General features: G+C 52.7%; 2 protein-coding genes across 2 annotated transcripts; one reads left to right on the top strand and one right to left on the bottom strand.

The window, feature by feature from the left end:
- Nucleotides 1–568: 568 nt before the first annotated feature.
- Nucleotides 569–4,215, bottom strand: PG998_007359 (timeless protein; the record flags this gene model as incomplete). Its single annotated transcript, XM_066874175.1, has 5 exons — nt 569–1,366; nt 1,399–1,616; nt 1,665–2,359; nt 2,397–4,081; nt 4,141–4,215. The coding sequence occupies 5 exons, from the start codon at nt 4,213–4,215 to the stop codon at nt 569–571; spliced, it is 3,471 nt and encodes a 1,156-aa protein (XP_066730120.1).
- A 365-nt stretch (nt 4,216–4,580) lies between these two features.
- On the top strand, nt 4,581–5,648 carry PG998_007358 (3-hydroxyacyl-CoA dehydrogenase; the record flags this gene model as incomplete). Its single annotated transcript, XM_066874174.1, has 3 exons — nt 4,581–4,700; nt 4,766–4,865; nt 4,918–5,648. 3 exons carry the CDS (start codon nt 4,581–4,583, stop codon nt 5,646–5,648), a joined length of 951 nt encoding a protein of 316 aa, XP_066730119.1.
- Between the last annotated feature and the right edge of the window lie 7,086 nt (nt 5,649–12,734).

The following is a 12,734-nucleotide window of genomic DNA, read 5'->3' as shown; positions in this document are numbered from 1 at the left end:
CCACCGGGCTCCATATCGTCGCCAACCCGGCTTTTCCACCACGAACCGTGGACACCAACCAGTAACCGACCTGACCCGTCGCCCACCATCCGGGCCAGTTTTATAATATCCACCAACGTCCGAATTTTCCAACAGCAGCAAACACTGTAAAGGGTTTCGGTCTTGTGGTTTAGTGGTATAATTCTCGCTTAGGGTTCACCCTGAAGCTGTCATGCGAGAGGTCCCGGGTTCGATCCCCGGCAAGACCCTTTCTTTTGCTAATTTCTTCTATTCGGACGAGATATCGTATGTTTTATTTTGGCGGTGGAACTCTTCTCATCTCTCCCTCGGGCGTGAGTGAGTCGAGGACTTAAGCATCTGCCAAGGCTCTATCTCTTTCCAGAGGGGTATGTATCATAAGTGAGTTATGCTATATTCATTACATGGCACCCCAATGCATTATCCGGTATACTTAGTCTGTAGCTCAAGCGCCAACAAATCGTCCCATTCAAAAGGAAGCATCGCCGGATATCCCTGAACGCCCATGCTTATGCCTAAGTAGTAATTCATGCAGCCCACCCGTCCATCGTTATTCCTCGTCACTGCTATCAATTATGAATCCAGCCTTTCCTCTTGCCCTCCGTCTCGGCGCTTGCTTGGCCACAACCTCCGCCTCCTCCTCTTCATCATCGTCGTTAGCATCCGCCATCTCGGTGTCGATGGCAAGACCAAGACTAGCCGCCAGGTCCTCGGGCTCGAGGCGGGCCGGCTCGGGCTCCTTGGCCATGCGCCGGCGCCTCTTCTTGGGCCCATTGGCAGGGGAACCACCACCGGACGAGAGCGGGGTGTCGTCGGCTCCAGAAGTGCTGGATTCTTCATCGTCGTCGACGACAGCTCTGCCCGCTCGGCTGGACGTTGCCGTGTCCTGGGTCATGGGCAAATCGTCATTCTCGCTGTCATCGTCCAGCAGGACCTGAGCTTTCCGTTTGACCGAGGTTGCCTTCGGCGAAGACGCAGGGGCGCTGATTGTCGATATCACCAAAGCCTTCTGCTTTTGCCGAAGACGCTCCTCGTTGGCGAAGAACTCGGCATCGCGTTCGTCGTCCGTTTCGTCATCGCTGGCGTGAACGTACAAACTGCTCTTGAAGCGGCGTGTCTTCTCCAGCTCGCGCTCGCGGCGCTTACGGGCCTTCTCCTCCAACTCCTCGTCGTCGAGCGGCCCCGTACTACTAGCGCGCCGGCGGCGCTTCCGTGTCTTCTTCGGCTTCTCTCCATTCTCGTCGATCACTTTACGGACGGTCGGCCCGCCCGCCGGGAAAAGAACCTCGTCTCCATCTTCGTCATTCTCATCCTCGTCATCAAACACGGCCTTCTTCCGAGGTGCTGCCTTTCGACGCAGTTGGTTCTCGGCCAAAGAACCGTCCTCAAAAGTGGGGGGTCGAATTCGGCCTTATTGATCAGGTCTATGGACTCCTGGAGCTGATCAGCTGTGTAAGACGAAGGGACGATCCATTCGCTCTTGGACGTCTCCTCCTCTGCTGTATTTTGGCGTTGAAACCCGACAAGCTTCATGAGAAGCCTGAGGTGGGAGTTCTTGAGCATGGCTGTGCTGCGTGTATCGTCATCGGGGCGTATAACTAACTTGATCAGTATTGCATTACTTTTGTTCAGAACAGTGAACTTACAAATCGGAGGCGGCTCCTTTGCAGGGCCATCTTCATTGGGAGCGTTTCCCTCGTTTTGGTCCGCGGAATCAGCAAGGTCCTTGTCCTTGTTGGTTTCGATAGACGACATTGCCTTCTCTGCGGCTTCCCACGCTCGACGTTCGGTCTCGGCGGCAGCCAATTGACTCTTAACCCATTTGATGTGGTGGGATAGCTCTTTGTCTAACAGGACACCCACAGCAATGGCGATTTGCTGGTCATGGTCGACAATGTGTCGGAACTCGAGTTCGGCAGCTGACCTAGGTTTGGAAGACGACATGGTCTGCTTCTCGTAACCGTATTCTAGGTAATGAGCTGTCGCGTTGATCTTTGAGAAGAGCATCTCAATGAGTAGTGCTGGTCTCTCTTCGATCTTACGAATGCACTTCTTGAGGATCTGTTTCACCAGCTCTTCCCACTCCTTATATGTACTACCTTGCCTATCGAGCGGCTCCTGGCCCTTGATGATGTTGTAGAACAAATGTATAATATCGACCCTGAAAAGCATAACGCTCATGTTCTGCTTGAATGCGAGTCGGTAGAAGTACCGATGTGCGCGCTTGAGTTGTGAGTCGTTCAGGTCATGATAGAATCTGGTGAACTGGACAAAGGTGTCCACAACGCCCTGTTGCGTGAATTTGTTGGTGAAGGTGCCAAATTGGAATTTGCGCTCCGTACTTGTCTTTTTCAGCGCTGGCCTGGTCGTTTTCAGACTCATCCTCTTCGACTACGGGATTCTCGCCACTTTCGTCTGCCGCCCTCGCTGCCTTCTTCTTCTTGCTGCGAGTACGGCGGCGCGAACGCACTTGCATGTCCACATTCTGCTTGGAATAGGCCTCCAATACTCGTAGATACGTGTGCGTTAGCTCCGTGCACGCATCAAGGAACTCAAAGCCTTGGTCTTTGAAGCTTCGTGCGATCGTCGCGATTCGCTCGTGTGTTTCGTTCTCGTAAAAGATACGGCCAAGGATGTTCTCTGCAATCTCCTCATCCTCCTCATTGCCGGTTTCGGTCATTTCTTGGACGGTGAGGAGGATTTGAGTAAAGCACCTCATTGCAGCAGTAAGTTCGGGCCAATTCTTGTTATCCATCGACTCGCCCATGGCACGGTTTAGCGTGATGAAAGTCTCCTGGTTCAGAACACCTGCGACGAGATTGAACGTCCCAATGTCGCTCTCCTTGCTCTGGACCTTCTTATCCTTCTTGGCGGCTTTCTGTCGCACTCTTTCGGCTTCGAGGAACCAGGATGTGAGGTAAAAGAATTGGCGCTGGTGGTATTCGAAAACATAATCTTTCTGCTCGTCCAACTTTTTCCGTACATGCATGAACAGGGGGTTGAATCCAGAGTCGAGGAATTCTTCGACGAAACCGCGCAGTTGTTCGCGAGCTCTAGAGTTAAGCGAGGTTCGCGGTCCAAGGTCTTTGGGTTCCGTTTCCTCCTTTCTAGGCCTCCTGGGTGGCCTGTACAGCTTGCTGCTGTCCATTTTTTGCTCTCGGGTTGCAGCATCTACAAGGGCGTCTTGGCCAGAGACGGTGGACACCTTGCCGCCATCCCGCTTAACCCATAACATACTTCCCCATCGGCTGTGGCGTGTTGGTGCTTTGCGATTATGGGATCTGTGCATTGCGGCCTCCTTCTGAATCAACGTTGTTAACTCGTCAGACCTGACTTTACCAACTTGTTTGTCGTCCATAAATAGCTGACTAATGTTGATACGCTTGACCAAGTGGAAGATGATCTCCATGACAACCAAGCACTCCTGGTTGAAATCCTCTCCCATGTTTGACGCAATTGTCAGTAAGGTGAGTAGGATATCTTGATACGAGAATGCGTCGATTAGAGCAGACCGCGATATTTGCGACTCGTCGCCGTCGTACGTGACGCCCGGAGGTGGCGATATCATTGCAATATTCCGTAGAAAGAGGAGCACGAGCTTGATGATACCCTCATCGCGAGTGGACCGGCCGCTCCTCGAAACTGCTAATGACGGCAGCGCCACACGGACGGCGGTGTGTAATATTTGCGCAGCATCGAAGTTGATTATAGAGCGTTTGTAGCCAAGCTGCGCGAGTTGGAGGACGGGTATATGGCGGTGGTGGTTCACCGTCATCTCTTCCTTATTGCGCTCCAGTGGCCACGTCAGGGGTACCAAAATCTCGAAGCACGACAAGGCCACGCGTGCCTTGAACTTGTTGTCGTTTGCATTCTCTGGCCAGGTGGCGAGGATGTGGAGCAGGTCGCCGTCGATTATGTTCGCTTCGGCCAGGCATCGCGCAACGTCCATTCGATTCGTTTTCTCGTCGTAGAAGCGTATCCATTTCTTGATGTCTCGGAGGACCTCCAACGCGGAGTCTCCCAATACGTATCGTCCGTCATCTTCGGCACTGAAACCACCAAGCTACGTGGTTTTGGTCAGTATTGCTTCACACGGCCACGAGTCTAGATGGCAGCACTCACAGCAGACGCGAGACTGTTGATATGCGCCCGAACCTCGGGATGTACGACATCTGTCGGACCTTCTAGAGCCTCCATCTTGGAACGAAGTATCGCGAATCCCAAGGTCTGGGTGGCAACGAAGTTCAATGGTCCAAACTGACTGGATGGATTTAATGGGTTTAATTGATGGGAAAACCGCGACGACGCGTCCCAAATCCCTAACAGTGCATGGGGACGCGTTAAGAGGTGGGAGATCCACATCTGAAGAGGAAGAAGAAGAAGAAGAAGTACCAAAGTACTCAGGTACTCAGGTACCGAGTCCCGAGTCCCGAGTCCCGAGTCTAGCCGGACTGGACCAACCAAGCTTCCCCGGCATAGAAGCAAGCCATGTCTGGAATCCAAAGTGACCTCGGGCCCATCCATCTGACCTTCAACCCTTTTCCCGGAGAACAAAGCACACAATGGCCAACATGCTCACGAGAAGAAGTGCCCTGCAGCTCAGAGGCCAGTGGAGGCTCTTCAGCTCTGCCTCCGCCCACTACGCCGTCAATAAGCTTGGTGTTGTTGGGGCGGGACAAATGGTGAGTTGAGGTTTGCATGTGATTGGACCGCTCGAGTATACCAGAACACTAACAAACGAACATAGGGCATGGGCATTGCTCTGGTAGCTGCCCAAAAAGCTGGCGTTCCCGTGACGCTTGTAGACACATCTCAAGCCTCCCTGGATAAGGGGATGGACTTTGCCAGTTGGTTTCCCTGTCTTCTCGGGTTCGAGGTCGGAGCTAACTCCGGCGACAGAGAAACTCCTAGCCAAGGATGTGTCCAAACAGCGAATCTCCCAGGAGCAAGCAGACAAGGCTCGCTCGCTCCTGACGTCTTCTACGTCCATTGACCATCTCTCCGACGTCGATTTCGTCATTGAGGCCGTCCCGGAAATCCCCAAGCTCAAGTTTGACATTTTTGCAAAGCTAGCCGACATCTGTCCTAAGCACGCTATCTTGGCGACTAACACTTCGTCTATCTCTATCACCAAGATCGCAGCTGCGACAACCAAGGACCCCAAGGATACCTCGGCCAGCTCCCGTGTCGTGTCCACGCACTTCATGAACCCCGTGCCTATACAGAAGGGTGTCGAGATCATCAGCGGCCTCCAGACGAGCGCCGAGACCTTGAACACCGCCGTCGAATTTTGCAAGGCCATGGGCAAGATTCCCTCGGTGTCGGCGGATGCCCCGGGCTTCCTGGCGAACCGCATCCTAATGCCCTACATTAACGAGGCTGTCACCTGCCTCGAGACAAATGTCGGCGATCGAGACTCCATCGACGCCATCATGAGGAATGGCACCAACGTGCCTATGGGACCTCTGCAACTCGCCGACTTCATTGGCCTTGACACATGCTTAGCCATCATGAAGGTTCTGCATCAAGAAACGGGTGACTCTAAGTACAGGCCGAGTGTGCTCCTGGGTAAGATGGTTGATGCCGGGTGGCTAGGAAAGAAGAGCGGAAAGGGTTTCTATGAGTACTGATGCTTATCACGGGGAATACCGGCTGGTGGGATGTAAAAGTACTATGCCTTTGCCCCTTTTCAATAATGCAGGATCGTATTTTGGTTCATGATGTTCCAAGTACATGCTAGATACTTCCTGCTGTCTCTTTTTTCTGTTCGATATAGATTAGGAACCATCAAATCATAGATGCAGAATACTCACTGTACGTCTCATGGGGAATATTCTGAACGCAAATATGCCACGATTATCCCTGATGGTCACTGAACGATGTCGGCGTTGCAGTGCTCACTAATTGGGGTGGATATATAAATAGATGAATTCCCATGCCAGATACACGAAGACAAGTCCCGAACCGCAAACTGCGGGTTTGTTATAGCATATGTAGCCGCCCAAACAGGATGAGTCCAGATGCGCATCATGCGATCAACACAACGCTATCCATGTGTGCTTGAGGCACATGGGCTCGACAGTATATTAGACCGCATTTGTGAATTCACACGAACAACGATAATCCACGCCAGCCAAGAGGAAAACACTCACTCCGTAATAAACGGAGGGCATACATTCTCGACTACAGTAGATGGTTGGGAAGGGGTATGACAGGCATGGGCAGTAGTAGTTATCTCCTGTGATCCAAAAACTGATTTGATGATGACCCGAGGCCATATATATGGTTGGTTCAATCACTCTTTGCGGGCATGAGGCTCGGCCGCTCACTCTGCCATCCGCTTCGAGCTCGCATCGCGAAATGAAACCGGAAATTAAGATGATTGCGCGTCAAAGTCATATAGCGCCAACCAGCTATAGTACGAAGCTTCGCCTGCCTTAGCCATTCAGTCATCACCTCCGACAGCATGTACACCCAATGAATGCGAAGGCGCTCTTGCTTGCAATGAAACCAATCGGCGATGAGGGTCCAATGAGAATCTACACTTGGCTGTGTCAGTCGCGGGTGCTCGGCACGTCTGACGACTTACTCTCCTAAGCATAACCCTGTTGCGGTCGACTGTGTTCCACGGCATTTGGTTCAAGTCAGGGCAGCTGAGAGCTCGTAAACCAAACCTCAACACAGAATGGTATGCATCACCGGTGCCTTATTCGGGAGAAATCTCCACGCCCCTGGAAGTTATGGGCGGGGACGGGAATTCTCGCAAGTGATACGATCCATTAGGAGACATAGATGCCATGTGCCTGCATTTGTTCTCTTCCACGCCTACCTGATATGCTTGGTGCTTTTCTTTACCAACATCACTCAACGTGTGCCAATCCTGTCTCTAGGCCAGCAACCCATTGGATTATCACAAAGTGCCCTCGGCTATCGATCTTGATAGCCTAATGATTTATCGAACAGTTCTCTTCTCCGATCACCATGGTTGGAGTGTGATACCAGAAGAGCTGCTGAATAACTGCTGTCTCTTGGGGCCAATCACACCAGAGTATTACAGCTCACAATACAGGGCAATGTTAACGCTGCATTCAAGAACTGCTTCCTCGATGACTACCGTCCACAGTAAAATTGGAAAGGGGTAAGCATATCTGGCTGAATCCTTAACGGAGGATTGTCGGATCCCGTTGGAACATAGGACACTTCGCGAGCCAAGACCCAGTTGCTTATTTGGAAGAAGGTCATCAGGAGGGCGGCAACGGTCCGCTTGATGGACCCCTTCTGCGTGTTAGCGTCGTAGAGAATGCGGCCGAGACAGATGACTGACGCTCTTTGATGACATGGGTGCGATCAGTGTGTCTTGTCGCAGACAGATCTAGGCGCGACGGGGGAGCTAGGGGAAGCGAGCACGGCACGTCACAGTGACTTGTGAACAGCATCGGTGCCCCCAACAGGGGCGTGTTACTCCTCGGTAGCGACGACAGTGGTCCACCAAAGGACGGTGTAGTAGATTGACCCAGTCATAACATATATCTATCCAATACAAGGGAGCGGCGGAACAGTGGAAACCCTATGCGAGGAACAACCTAGGGGTGACCGGAGGGATGCTGGCAAAGAACAATACCCTCCAGGAGATAAGGGTCTTCATTAGAGTGTGGGAACTCCGAGCAGAAGAAAACAAGTGGGTTTAGAGCTGGTGTGAGTGGTGTTTCCACGCCTTATTACCCGGCGTATACCCCTTTCTCGGATCGCCTACGTAGTCGCTCGCCAACAAGAAGTGTGAATTTGTGGAGGGATAATCACTCAAAGAACAGAGAGCTTTTGTTATCTACAGAGATATGTGCTCGACTGCAGATACGAGCACGGGAACGGGAGATCCAGATCGAGATGACGCAGTCGGTATATGTCGTGATAGACGACTAATGCTGTCTCAGGGGACGGTCCCAACATCTGGCCACCATCAAGCAAGATATCGCACATGTAGGACTGGCCATGAAGTGTCAGGTGGAGATAGCAACTTATGGAGGGGTCAAGACACCCGTTACCCCCGGCGTCCTCGATGAATGCGCCGCCCACGTATGCACGATTCGCCGAAATCGAGTTCGCCACTGTAAAATAATCAGGCCATACTGTAGCCCGTGGCGTACAAGATCTCGCGCTCTGGTAGCCTCTTGCAAGGAACAGGGAGCAATGCAGTTTGAACTTGGCGACGCAATAACTACAGCCTGATGAACTGGTAAGGGGTATGTGTAAGCGTGTGGCATGGCAGGAGACACCATACGTTCGTATTCACACAGGCCGCAGGCCGGTCAACTGGGCTCTCATGCACCGTCGGCCTTGAGCAAGTGAAGTGCGAGAAAGTGAGACATGCATTGGTGGCACTGCTTACATCCCCTATTTTCGAGTTCAGGCGAATCTCGCTGATTCAACCGCGTTATCAAAACCCACCGCGCGGCCAGTAGGCGCGTCGCGTGGAGTTCTAATGTCGTCCATATAAGCCTGGTTTCACTACGCGGCAAGGGCAAAAGCTGACATGCACGTTCACGAGGTCAGCATGATGCCGAAGAGCAGTGGTTTTGTTTTTGACACCATTAGTTCCTGGTGTACCCCGAGCCAAGAACCATGTTTCGCCTTCCCAGGCTTGCCGCGTGTGGAGGCGGAATTTTGCCGGATCTGCCAGTGCCTCCTCGTAGATCTCCATTATGCCATATCCACCAGAGAGGGCAAATCTGCCTGCGCCGGGGCGTCCAGCCAAATCCATTGCGCGGAGCACCCGCCGCCCGTTCTCGTGATGATTAGCCATATCCACTAGAGACCGCGGGTGAGGAGTATACCAGACGTAGCCGCCGACTATGCTCCTTCTTGGCATAGAACCTTGTTTCACGGGGCACCTAGGTGGACTGCAGCGGCGAGCAGTAACACGTATAACAAACTGCACGGCAGCCGGTCTTGTTTATATCAACCTAGTGGGCTGCCAGGCCCTGACGCTATAGTCTTGTTCAAACATGCGCTAAGGAGACTGACTGTCAGTGTTTTATCATGATGATCCGCGGATACTGGGGCGCGCCGTGCAGAACGAGTAACCCCCAACATGTCAAGTGACGTTTGGTTTGTAATATATATGAACCGTGTCAAGGCTGCTTAGGGGTGGGATGCGGAGAAAAACGGATCGAGGATAACCCATGTCAGGTCAATATGGAAACGATTCCAGCCTGGACGGGTTTCTGACACCTAGACCACCCCCTTGCTCCTCGATATCGAAGCGATTAGTGTAGTCGGTGGGCCAGTACACGCTCTGCCCTGCGTTGTGGTCTTCATCCGGGCTTCATCCGGGCGGCAGGCTGTTGCGCCGATGGAAAACGAGGATGAGCTTGTTTGATAGAGAGGAACGAGTGGACAACCCCGACGCAGCCAAGCTGATCCGCCGGTAAAAGACAACGAACTCCTGAGCGGTTCTGAGACAGGAGCTGGCAAAATGCAAACCGCTAGGTAACTATCATCGAATGTCCATGTCTATCCATCCAGCCGGGGTGTTGAGGACTCCCGGAGCGGCCACAGGTGAAGGCGAATGACAAATGAGTGCGCTAGGTTAGGCAGGTTCCCACTAGCTTAAGTCTATCTATTCGGAGAAAACCACCAGCCACGTAGCAAATAGTCGGGAGCGCCGAAGCGGGTCACGGGTTAACTGCGATAACTTCTTTATCGGCGTTATCCCATCCAGGCACCCGGTTCCTTCGGCATCCACGAGGACTACCCAAGATAGAAGTCGCTCATGTCATGCGATGATGCTCTGCACTCGTTCCAACCCATTGCCGCAGTCACCGCAACCGCCAGCCAAGGAACCGTACGTGTTCAGATGACGGCTAGCCAAGTCTGTTCAGTTGGTCTGCATATGCGAGATCGAAATCCATTCATGTGATCTGGTGCAAACCAGGACATTACGTCGCCGTGTTGCGGGGCAACTTGCAACTCAATTGCACCACCCTCAATTTTACACTCTCGGAGTAGTAGGGCTGTGCAGCAAACGGCCAAGGAGAAGAAACAAGATCGTAGCCCCCGACTGCCAGAATTGGCTGCAATGACCGCTATAATTATCTCCGTCCCATGACGAATTGCGTCTCATCTCTCCAGGCTTCAGCCGCAAGTTCCCCGGTTTGGTGGCTTAGCGACCTGACAAAGACGTCCTAACTCATCCAATGTTTTCGCAGCAGGAAATCCGGTTTGCCCTTCATCGCTTGGAATTGCTTGCTGCATAGCCGGACACCAACCTGCAAGTGGAGGCAGAAGAAGAAAGGAAACGAGAGGGGGGGAAGAAAGAAAGAAAGAGAGTCGAAAGTAAAAAAAACCCCATGACCAAAAATTGGAAATTGCCTTACTTTATCCCCCAACCAACAATTGTTAACCGAAGGAGGTCTGGTCCATCTTTCTCCATGGCACTGTTGATGTACGGAGTTTGTAGATGAAGATCGCTTGCAGCGACGAGGATTCCAGACTCCCGTCGACGATGTCAACCATCATCCATTGCCATACAATACCCCACTGCACTTTATCTCGAAAATCTTGATGCTACTGTGGTTTCGCTTTGGGAATGGTCGCGGTAGTTGCAAGGGGAGCCAAAGTGCGCGGCGGCCATGGGCCGGCCGTAGCGTAAGCGCCACACGAATGTCCCAGCCCAACACGAAGCGGCGGGCTTAGTTGGTTGGTTCTGCTTAGCTCACAAGGGCTGGACTGAAAAGGGAATAGAAGGGCTAGCCAGTTCCATGGGCAGATTCCAAATGTGATGGGATTCGCCCTTTCCGCCTGTCCCAAGCTTTCTATTTTGATTACCATGGTGACATCCCGAATCACATCAAAGAGATCAAAGCGGGCGCCGATAGTGGTGCAAAGACCCTGGGATTGCGGGTTGGAGGTGGGCAGCTACGCAGGCAAGACAGGGAGAGGCCATAGGATGCACGTATTATAGATACCACCGTATTGATACTGTAGTATTTGTTATCCTGCTTGCTCGGGGTGATCATGGCGGCATCCTGGCATCAGATCGCGACGGGGTGACAGTCAAGGTGGAGTCAGTCGCCTCTGCTTGCTTCGGAAAGGTACACTAGCTACACCACCACACGCAGGAACACGCTTTGGTCGTGAGATTGAACTCGAACTGCCTTGGTTGTTCAGATTGGTGGGTGAATGGATGGGTGGAGGGGCCGTAGTTGTCCCCAAAAACTGCTTCCGAGAAACAAAACAGAAACCAGATAGAAATAGATAGAAACAGAAAGCAGGTGCTCTTGGACCAAGGCGGCTTGTTCGTTTCGTGAGTCCTATCCTGCCGTTCGAATTGGTGCATAGCATTGCTTTCAGCCCTCCAGATGGTACCGCGTACAGGGACGACGAGTCTTTTCGGATTGGGAAAGCCAGTTCCTGAGCGTCTGTTTCTAAATCTGGAAAACCCCAAATGGTGAAACAAGCCCTTCGCGCCAGGGTGGCCCTGCCAGTCTGCTCTGCCACCGCACCGCTCACCAGCTTGCTTCTCTTCCCCTCGTGCCCTTGGAGGGAAATACTTGTACACACATGCATACATACATACATACATACATACATACATACATACATACGTACTTGCTGGAATCACGACATGGATTGCCTGTGGATTTGGTGCCAATTTCCCATCCCAGATCTGAGGTTTTGCTGGGCCACCCGCCAGTGTCGCGAACTCCCTTTCTACCACCCGGCAAAGTGGGTAGTGACAGCGAAGCCGCTGCTCCGCCGGGCTACATATACATGGAGAAGGTTAGGGACAGGGAGCGTCGTGCATCTTGCAAGCTACAGGTCCACTATGAGTCGTGCCATCGGAGGTCGAGGGCCCGGCCCCCGAGCGACATGCCTCCCTTCACGACAGTAACAGCTCGTCTACATACTCCTTTTAGCGGTATTTTAGCGCTGTCGCCGTGCTGAAGGTTTGGTAGCGCTGTCACTCTGGATAGAGTCTGACCTCCAAGAGTGTGGTGAAGTGGCACGAGCAGTGGTGGGTGGTGCACAGCATCGCCTTTATTCGAGCCGTCGGCCAAGTGCCTTGTGTTGCCGTTCAACATGGGGATGGGACGAGATAGACGCAAACTTGAGTCGGATCCTTCTCCAGAGCTCCCCTGAAAACATACCAAAATATCCATCCTCGCTGCCGGGAGGGAGGAGTTATGCATACGCACTGGTACATGTCATTTCGACAGACACCTGCTGCTCCTGGGCCTGGGATACCCGCAACCCAGACCTTTTCCGATAATTACGGCTACCTGCTTACTGGCTTCTAGACCGTCGTCGAGGTACGTCTTGGACCGGGATACCAGGTGTTTTATGACACCTCGAGCAAGTAGGTAGCCAGCCAGTTGGCTCGCGCCGAAAACGCCACCCGGACCACATACATAATATGAGAGAAACAATCTCGTGGGCCGCAAGGCGCAGTTGACTTATTCCCGTGTGGCTTGTACGCTGTAATGTCTGGAGATATGGAACGGCATTCGTCAGCTCTACCCCCATATCGTGGACGAGAAACAAGCTCTTGCCCAAAGGTCGATTGTGCTCTGGCTGGCGCGCCGAGGTGGAGGGAGAAGCGGGCAGACACCGATGGCCTGGATGTGCCAGACTGTAAGGTTTAAGCCGGCGCACACGTACACGCACCCCCGCGCGAGCTGAGAACCGTACTGTGTGTATACAGAATTCTTGTCTGTGTA

Source organism: Apiospora kogelbergensis, assembly GCF_038363985.1.
Source record: "Apiospora kogelbergensis strain CBS 113332 chromosome Unknown utg000005l_segment0_segment0, whole genome shotgun sequence".
NCBI lineage: Eukaryota > Fungi > Ascomycota > Sordariomycetes > Amphisphaeriales > Apiosporaceae > Apiospora > Apiospora kogelbergensis.
This window is presented reverse-complemented; position numbering and strand designations above follow the sequence as displayed.